Raw genomic sequence first — 10,274 nt, forward strand, 5'->3', positions numbered from 1 at the left:
AAGGAATATGAATCTTTTCCTCCTCTTTAACAATGCCACGGGCACAGGCAGGGATAAAAAGGGTTTTTCTCTGTCTGGAAGAGGTGAATGTTCCATAATTTTTTATGTTTCTCTATCAAGAATTAAAATGTTTTGTGGTGGCTTTTCATGTGGGTGGCCTCTTCTCAGCTCTAAGGCTTTTTGAAAGTTGGAGTCCGTAAACCATTGTCCAGTATTTGAATCAGCAGAGACTATCTCTGTGTCTTGTGACCAAAGTCAGGAGTGTAGGTCTGAACCTTGACCAGGTTATGTCGTCTTTCCCGGCCACGGCTTGTTCGAATGAGTGAGAGTGGTCCAGCACACACACTCTCCTACAGCAGGTGTAGACGATCACATGGGTCCTGCTGCCGAGGAGGAGTCGGCACTTTCCCAGCAAAGCAAGAAGAGGAAGAAATGCTCAGCCAGACGGTAGGTGCCAAACAAAGTTCAAGACAGGCTGCAGCCTTAAATGGATTGTGAAGATACCTGGAGTATGGTGGTTTGAATGAACATGGTTCCCATAGGCTCATATGTTTGAATGCTTGGTCTACAGTTGGTAGAACTGTATGGGAAGGATTAGGAGATGTGCCCTTGTTGGAGGAGGTGTGTCATTGAGAGTAGGTTTTGTGGTTTCAAAAGCCCAGGCCACTATTACTAGTTAGTGTTCTCTCTCTCTCTCCCTCCCTTCCTCCCTCCCTCCCTCCCTCCCTCTTTTCCTCCCTCCATCTCTAATATGTTCTCAATGATGGGCTTTAAGATGTAAGCACGTCTCTGTTACTGCTCTAGCACTATGCCTGCCTGCTGCAATGCTCCCTAGCACGATGGCCATGACCTCACCCTCTGACACTGTAAGCCCCCACTAAATGCTTTAAAAAAACTAAGTTGCCTTGTTCTTGGTGCTCTCCCACAGCAGGAGAAAGGGAACTAAGACAAGAGCTTGGAAGAGAGGAGGATTTGAATAGGTAGAATGGGGGAGGTAGGGTCTTCCATAGAGGAGAGAAAACCCTCAGATCAGAGCCCAGGGTGTGCAGTGGGAAAATGGCATGGAGGCAGCAGTGGGATCATGGGTAACATGAGGCCAACTGGAGAGGTCAGTGGACAAGAAGTATGAGTTAGTGAGTGTTCCCTTTGCTTCAGTAAAAAGGCCTGGGAAGAAACAAGCAACATCAATAGGAAGGGTATTTAAACAAGACACAATTGAGTGATTATTACATTGTGGAAAAATAGAAAGATAAAAATATAGTACCATGTGGCTGGTAACAATGGGTTGGATAGAAGCCAGAACAGAAAACTGGAAGGAGCTGCTGGACAGGCCAGAGCTGAACATGATGATGTTCAGAGACTTTGCAAGTGTGTGTGTGTGTGTGTTGGCTAGTCCTACCCACAAGCCAGAGGCGAAGAGACGCCACTGATGCAATTCTTAACATGCAGCTTCCTGTGCACAGATTTGGGGTGGAGAGGTAGGGAGTAGGATGTTCAGAAGACCATGGGGGACAGTGAGGGGATATTTTGAGTGGTATCAAATAGGACTTGACGTACAAAAGAAATATGCCAGATTTATCAATCTAGAAGTAGTTATGTTAAAGAGGGAAAAATTAGTGGCTGAGATATCTACTGGGGCCGATCAGACTTGATATTTACCACCACAGAGTAAACTGACTGAGCTATAGGACAGACAGGTTGGCGGCAAAAAGAAGAGAAACAAAGTAACAAATGTGAAAGGCATTTTGAAGTGTTTCCTGTGACTTATGTGTCTAAATGGGTATGATTTCAACATGTCATCGACTGCGTGTGATTTATGAGTTTGGAGTTTGGCAACAGCATCTCTTCTTCAATCATTTTAGCTAATGCTCTCTCTTCCCCACTCTCTCTCCATGTAGCTAAATTTTCTTATTTGATATTCAATTCTTGTTGAGGGTATAGCTCAGTGCTTCAGTAATTTAGTTTGAGAAATACTAGCACTTTCCAGAATACCAAATGAGAGTTAAAAAATTCAGGTTGCTCTTGGATCGTGTTAAGTATTTTCCCGATGCAACTCATAGTTTGCTGTGAGTCCTAAGAATTAAACTTTTAATTGCCCTAGATCCCTTAAGTGAAAATACACATTAGATGTGTATCACACCGCGAGGAATTCCATTTTCTTACAAACATCTGTCTCAGTCTGTCAGGTCTACCCCCTTTCCCTCTGTGCAGTTATCTATCTTCGGTGCGATCTATGCAAACCTTGTCTATCAGAAACACCTAAACAGATCTTGGAGGCTGACAAACATCAAGGTACAGTAGCTTAGTTGCACTCCATTATATGATCTTTTGAAAGTCAAGAGCATCCAGAATTCTATTTTGGGTACTTACCTCTCAGGGAAGCTTCTCTGTTTTAGTCTCTGAAAAAAAAATGATAAAAAGTAATTTTACCCAGAGATAATGCCAACTGAAGAGCTAAAGTCTATTTTCATTCCCTCTGACTTCAACTACGCTTCAACCTGCCTGTGCAATATTATTTTGCAGGAATAAAATTCCTGTCTGTCTTATTAGCGATCTCTAAGTATTTTGTCAAGTAACCCTTATGTCTTGGAAACCATTTCAAAGGGGCAGGGGCTGGAGACCTCGCTACTGCTGGGGCATTGTGCAGGCTCACCTGTTGAAGAAGATCCAGGTGCTCCTGAGAGCTGCTGAAGTTTTTCCCAAGGTCAAAGAGGCAGAAGGTCTCCTTCTGGCAGATGCTGACCCAGTCCTGATATTCCTCTGTGTCTGGAATGCGATCCAGAAAGACCCGATATGCTTCCCACACTATTTCTTGACACACTGTAACACACAGCAGTTAGGGGTGCAGGATGGAAAAGCCCTTTCCCCAAGCACACAGTCCGAAAGTGTTCTCAGGCTTACATTGACACACCAATCTACAGTGGTGACAGCCAGTGTTACGTGTCAACCAACACAGTCTAGAGTCAGAGAGCACCAAGAAGGGATTGTCTTGCTACTTTAGGTTGACCTATGGCTGTATCTGTGTCTGAGGGGGTGTATCTTGATTGCATCACTGAGGTAGGAACACCCCCCCCCATTCCTGTAGATGAGGTCATTCGGTGACTGGGATCCAGTAAAAATGGAGAAACTGAGTATAGCACTAGTATGCACACATTAATTCATCGCTCTTTCTCTTGAATATAGACATTATATGAACAGTTTTCTTAAGTCCCTTCTGCCATCATCCTTCTCAAGTCCATCATCTGCCATGATGAACTAGAACATGGAATTTAGCCAAATAAACCCTTTATCCCTTGTCCTAGTTTGTTTTCCATTGCTGTGATAGCGACCATGACCAAAAGAAACGTGGGGAGGAAAAGGTTTATTTGGCTAATGCATCCCATTCCCAGCCCATCACTGAGGAAAGCCAAGGCAGGAATTCAATCAGGGCAGGAACCTAGAAGCAGGAATTGAACCGAGGCCATAGAGGAGTGCTTGCCTCCCATGACTCGCTCATCCTACATCCTTCTATAACCTAGGACCACCTGCTCAAGGGTGGCGCTGCCCATGGCGAGCTGGGCCCTCCCACATCAATCATTACTCAAGAAAATGCCCCACAGACTTGCCTACAGGCCAGTGTGACAGAGGCATTTCTTATGTTCCCTCTTCCCAGAGGACCCTAGCTTAAATCACATTGACAACAAACAAGCAAAAACAACAACAACAAAACCCCCCAAACCAGAAAACAAACAAAACAATAAACAAAAACAAGAACCAATGCATCCTTTAAATTGCCTTTGTTTGGGTGTTTTATTACAATGCTAAGGAAAGAAACTAAGACAACAGCCCGTGGAAATTAAATCACCTAACCCATTTGAGTACCTAATATGTGCTAAGAGGAAGACAATGGGGTGCAAGTTTTGGATGGATGGTCCTCATGTACACATGGAAGCCTGTCACAGGGAGGGGAGGTATCTAATCAAAGTGTAAACATAAATTACATAGACTTGAGACTCAGAGATATGTGAAGGAAATGTGGGTGTGTGCTATAGGCAATGTGGCATTTTCTGCTTCTTGAACTGAGGGCACTGGCCATGCTTGGCAGGCTCTACCACTGTACCCTACTACCTAATTTAGATTTTGTTTGTCTGAAAACTTGATGTCACTGATCAGCTTTCATGCCCCTCCACCCCACAATGCTGATGATTGAACCCAGAGCTCACCAAAGCCAGAGAAGTACTTAACCACTGAACCACACCCCTCACCCGCCTCTCAAGAACAGCTTGTTAATCTATTTGTTAAAAGAACTTGATGACTCAATAATCAGAAGGCATGGCAGAATCCACTAGACCACAAGAATGATCTGACTCTTACTTTAAATATCAATATTTACATCTCACTGAAAGCAACATCCTTATTAATTATTTAAGCTCATGATGGAAAACTTTAGATGTCAACTGAAAAATGTGCCTGGGTTACACAGAGAAAAGTTAATGTAGGAGATTAATAAGGTATGTTAGCAGACTTTCACAGTCAGCAATATCTCTGCTTATTTATTTATTTATTTATTTATTTATTTCATTTACTTTTGTTTTAGGAATTGGGAATTTAAGAATTTTAGGAATTGAGAAGGAATTGGAACTTTTTGGGAAGAAGTTGACATCATCTGACTTTCTAAAGAAAAATGGTTGTGAGAGGAACAAGATGAGGTAAAAAACAGTTTGGAATCTTACTCCTGTATATTATATACCACTTGCCAACTGATGCCATGTCTGCATTTCTCTACACTGTCTGTTTTAAGAGGCAAAGGGGATTTCAGATCAATAAAAGCCCAGGCCCTTGGCCAGCAGCACCTGACCAGAATCGTCCGGGGAACTAATCTCTTCACAGTAACTCAGAGGCAGGAGGATAGCATTCTGACTACTCACATGCCTTGTCTTTCACACTGAGTGAAGCCACAGGAGATCAGGGCAGTAGCCCCAGACAGAAAATGTGCTTTGCAACGTGACCTCTCTACTGTCTACAAAGATCACGGTGCCAGGCCTGACAGCCACAGCATGGAACACTCGGCCTTCATCTCCTCGGCACTCAAGGAGAAAACGCAATTGGAAATTTGCAGAGTTGTCCAAGCCCTAATAGTTGTAGGTCCAGCCTGAGCCAACTGACTGCCCCTGCTGACTTCCTAGCCCTCATTTCCATCTGTCTTTAAGGATATGTCTTTTTGCTGTTGCATTTCCCCACAGTGTACCTGCTGGGTTAGTTTAACCCTCACCGAACTGCCCTCGGAGATACAACAATGCATGAAAGAAACCACCTTTGAGGCTCAGTGTTGGTGCCTTTCGTGGACAATGTCCACAAACACCAGGAGGCCATGATTCAACAGTCCCTTCTCATTACCAGATAGGTACAACCTTGAGCACGGTGCTTTTGGGACATAGTTTTCATTTGATTTCAGTCCATGTTAAGGCTTGGACAAGTTTGATTCTGAGTTTATCTTACTAGCTATTCCAAGTCGAGCCTAAACTCAAACTTGCAGGCTTCTTAGATGTGTATGTGCATATGTGTTATATGTATGTATGTATGTGTACATTATACATGCACATGCATGTGTCTCTCTGTGTGCATTGTGGGTGTGTATTCGTTTTTCTGAGTCCTCCCTCTGTAGGACATATCAAGACAGATCTCTGCAGTGTGTGCCCTGTCATGCAGGGAGACCCAGGCTGAATTTTGTTTACGAGACCCATGTCATTCTTTTCTTCCTCCTTTCCTTGTTGGACTTTCCATAAAGTTCCGGCACCTGCTTTCCATAAAGATACCGAGAAGAGAATTATTTATTCTTGAAGCACAAGGAAGTTACTTAAAGATTTGTCTGCCAGGGGCATTGTTGTTCGTAAGGACCATTATATCAAGGATGTGAAACTTACGATGTTCAATCACGATTATCAACTTGACAGGATTTAGAATCAAACCTGTAGGGCATGTCTGTGAAGGTTTTCTAAACTTGATTGAGGTAGAAGACGTTCCCTACATGTGAGCAGCACCATCTCATTGGCTCAGGTCTCAGGCTGTGTGAAGCAGAAAGGGAACAGAGCATGCTGTTTTCTCTGCTTTCCCGGTGGGAGAACAATGTGATCAGGCACCTCCTGTTCCTGCTGCAGTGTCTTCCCTGCAGGGATGGCCTGTACCTTCCAAGAGTGAATAGCCCCTTCCTCCCTTAAGCGGTCAGGAACTTCATCACAGCAACAAGGAAAGCAACTGGTTAAAACTAGAACCAATGGGTTTTCTTTTTGAGAAGTGTGTGTGTGTGTGTGTGTGTGTGTGTGTGTGTGTGCACACGTGTGTGTGTGTGCACTTACATGTGTGGAGGTCAGAGGACAATTTGTGGCAGTCGGGTCTGTTCCCTTCTTCTACCATGTGGGTTCTGGAGACTCAAATCACATCCTCAGACTTAGTGGCAAGTCCTTTTGCCTGCTGAGCTCTCTCAAAAGCCCCAAATGTGACTTGCTATTGGGACTGAGAAAGAGCCAAGAGGGGAAAGAGGAGAGCCTTGGGCCACAGCACTGTGGGGAATGTGAGGATAGGCATCTTCACTTGAGACTGCCAGAAACAAACTCTCTTTGCTTGCATTTGTGATTTTGGACAGCATCTTAATGATTTCACACAAAGCTCTATATATTTCACTTGTGGTGCTTTAAGCATTGGGGGGTAGGTGGGGTGGGGTGGAGGGGGTATGGTTCACTATTTTTATTTGATGTCAGAATGGGGAGCTTTCTCTCCTGAGTCTGTTGGAAGATGTCAGCAGATCATTCTGTAAAGGCAGTGATGAGAACAGTGAGTGAGTCACTCCATCAAAGGAATACAGCTTTGTGGCTAGCTCTTATTTCTTGTTTCTTTGTGAACCAATTTTTCAGACTTAAGAAACACACACTGATGAATAGTAAAATTTCATATCACCCAGAGGCAGCCATAAAGATAATGGACTGTCATTTGCTGTGGGGAGGAAAACAGTGTTTTGTTTAGTCCAGGGGAACAAGAATGAAAGAGGCAAACCTAATCAACAATAAAGAGCTATGCATTAAAATTCAGAGCTCAAAATTTGGTCATAGCAATAGTGCATCCCACAAATACCTCCGGTGAATTATATATGTCAGTGTTGCAAATAATTAGATTTTACAGGAAAAAGAGTAAGCAGCAATTGTGGTGTGTGTGTGTGTGTGTGTGTGTGTGTGTGTGTGTGTGTGCTTCTGTCCATTAACAAACTTTACAGAACTTACCAGCATCATTATCTGATCAATGTGTAGCCACACCCAGCATAAATAATTCACACATCACTGTCTCTACCTTGCATTGCTGATGAATGGGATGCCTGCTTCCCATACCCCTCAGCAGGCATTTTACTGAGAAATTTCTGTGAAGAGAATGTGCTAGGATCTCACAGTGTCTATAATCAGGGTTTTCCTTTTGAGTATGATACAATAACTTCCATTTTCCTATGACTAAGTGAGAAAGCAGTTACCCCTTTACCTTCACATACAATTAGACATGTAGGAACAGAGGGCTTAATGTTTTTGAGGCTCTTAGTCAACACTGAATAAGAACTCCTAAAATGAATTGAGTCCCAGCGCCCCCTACAGGTGGGTGTAGACATTGAAGAGGTTCTTTGGATGTTAGGACCACAAATGTGTTCTGGACTGTCAGGAGGCCCACTTCATCACAGGTTAGAACTGAACCAGTTGCTCCTGTACCCAGCTTTCAACAGAGCAGGAAGATACACATTTTGGCATGGAAACTAACAACGCCTGGTGTTGTAAAGGTGGGAGAACACCAGTCCGCTCAACTTCGACGTGCAAGGAAAGCTTAGCCCAGAGAGACAAGATACTTGGCATCCTTTGTGGATACTTAGAGGACAGAATACCAACTACAAATATATATCTATATATCTATATCTATATCTATTTATTTTAAAGGAGAAGTCATATGTCTTAGTTAGGGTTTCTATTGCTTTGAAGAGGCACCGAGACCATGGCAACTCTTATAAAGGAACATTTAATTGGGGTAGCTTACATTTTCAGAGGTTCAGTTCATTATCATCATGGTGGGACATGACAGCGTGCAGGCAGACATGGGGCTGGCTACATCTTGATCAGAAGGCAACAGGAAGTGGTCTGAGACACTGGGCAGTATCTTGAGCATATATGAGACCTCAGCACCCGCCTCCACAGTGACACACTTCCTCTAACAAGGCCACACCTTCTAATAGTGCCACTCCCTTTGGGGGCCATTTTCTTTCAAACCACCACATCACACCATGTGAATTCTTAATCCATATTAAGTAATTAAAATGAGCAGGACTGCTGCTGGCAGCTGTGGTTGATTTAATGCCTTAGTGATTTTCAGGAATTGTAGGTACCCTGCTATGTTGTCTCGGTAGAAATCGCACTGTGCTTCAGCCTGAAGGTACAGTAGCACCCTGCATCCCGTGAAAGTCATTCCTAATTTGTGTCTCCTCTGTACTTCAACCCGCCTCCAAGTTTCTAAACTTTCCAAGGTTTTTTTTTAAATTTTTTTTTTTTGGATCAGCAATACATACACTTATTATTGAAAGAGAAAGGTTATGGGATGTAATGTTCTTTTGAAGAAAAAACAATTCCTAAGTCATAATCAGCTTGCTCAGCTTCCTGACATTGCAACTATCCTAGGTTTTTTACTTAATAAGAACATTAAAATTCAAGAGTGGACTTTGAAAAAAACAAAACAATTAAATCCTGTATAGCAAGGCTTTTTTTTTTTTTTTTTTTTGGATGATATTTCCTGGGCCCCAATGGTTCTATGTAACATAACAAATTATTTTAAATCATAAGCTCTCAGAAACACCACCATTTTGTAGGTTTATGGTCCATTATTCTATCAGGCTGATGTTTACAGTTCTTATGGAGGAATGAGAGACCTTGAACTGTTTAGGGCTGACGATAATATGTGGGTCAGTAGGAGAGAGGGAACCAAGGGCTGATGGCTCCCATGGCTGTTCTTACCTCTCAGTCTATAGTAAGCTTGAAGACTTGCTAAAATCTGTCTCAAAGACTCCTGGGGGCAGATGTTAACAGCTGGGAAAAAAGTTGATCTTTTGGTTCGAAGCTTTGCCAAATCAAATATTCGTCTCATAGTTGACACTTTGTGCATTTTTGTTATACTTTCAATTGTTTCGATTCCTGGGACTTTGTTTACATTTTTAGTTTCAGAGCTGTATAGTTTAATGGAGGTATCTGTAAGAGAAAAATGGATTTCATGGTGAATATATACACTCCTGTGTACATGCTTCATATGTGGATAGATGAATGAAATAAACAAAAGCCCTCTGGTTTATGGCATTTCTATTTTGGTACAGCTGACGACTTCAATACCTCAATGACAAGGCAGTTTCAGAAATAAGAGAATAGTATAATGAGCTGGTCAAATATATATATATATATATATACACACATATATATAAATAGCAACACCTCAAATCACCTAGCCTTTAGGAACTGCCAAATATCAAAACCACTTCCTACACATTGCTCTGAAACTCACTCCCGACTCAGCACTCAAACCTCTCAAGAGACACTATTATCAAGGTGGGGAATGGTAAAGCACTGTGGTACCCAGAGGTGTAGTCCTGATGAGGAGGAAGCAGAGTGCTTCTAAAAACCTCAGAGAAAAACCACAACAGCAAAGCCTTCCTGCCTTTAATTGGCAGCCCTAGGATATCTGGAGGTCAGGGTTCAGAAGGTAGCAATCTGGCTGGGAGTGTCTTAGGTGGTCTTTGATGGTGTTCACTCAGGAAGCCTGGCATTTGATGAGTGGCAGTGGCGGGGGTGAGCGAAGGACAGGCAAGGGTAGAGAACACACTTGCAGAGGAAATGCATTGTGGCGACAGCTGCTGCACATCTGGACCCCTCACCACAGCTTTCATGCACCGAGTATTTTTCTTTTTTAATTTTATTTTAAATTTAGACTTGTCTTTTATTGTGTGTTACTTCACAAAGCCTTTTCTATTTAGGTGGTTCATATACTTCTTCTTAGTTGATCGTTCAGGAGGGTTCTAGGACACATACGGGAAGCAGTGCCTTCTGTCCCCCATCACTTACTTCACTTCTTCCCGTTCACTCCACCAATTAAGGAAGTGTGCTGCTGCTCCTTTATGGAAAGTGTTCACATTCACATCAAGATTTCCACTCGAATGCCCACAGAATTTTTTTTTTCAATATCAGTAATATTGGGCTCATTTCATGTGTCCCTCAACTGATGGAGGAAGC

At 42.8% G+C, this 10,274-nt stretch overlaps 1 protein-coding gene across 1 annotated transcript in view; it reads right to left on the reverse strand.

The window, feature by feature from the left end:
• Nucleotides 1–9,237, reverse strand: part of Impg1 (interphotoreceptor matrix proteoglycan 1) — a 103,201-nt gene extending 93,964 nt beyond the window's left edge. Inside the window, exons 1-3 of the mRNA XM_028879836.2 lie at nucleotides 9,012–9,237; nucleotides 2,654–2,820; nucleotides 2,371–2,399 (exon numbers count right to left, since the gene is read on the reverse strand). Coding sequence (XP_028735669.2) covers nucleotides 2,371–2,399; nucleotides 2,654–2,820; nucleotides 9,012–9,159 — 344 coding nt within the window. The 5' untranslated portion in view covers nucleotides 9,160–9,237. The remainder of the gene's footprint in view (nucleotides 1–2,370; nucleotides 2,400–2,653; nucleotides 2,821–9,011) is intronic.
• Between the last annotated feature and the right edge of the window lie 1,037 nt (nucleotides 9,238–10,274).

The sequence above is a fragment of the Peromyscus leucopus genome, chromosome 7 (genome assembly GCF_004664715.2).
Source record: "Peromyscus leucopus breed LL Stock chromosome 7, UCI_PerLeu_2.1, whole genome shotgun sequence".
In the NCBI taxonomy this organism is placed as follows: domain Eukaryota; kingdom Metazoa; phylum Chordata; class Mammalia; order Rodentia; family Cricetidae; genus Peromyscus; species Peromyscus leucopus.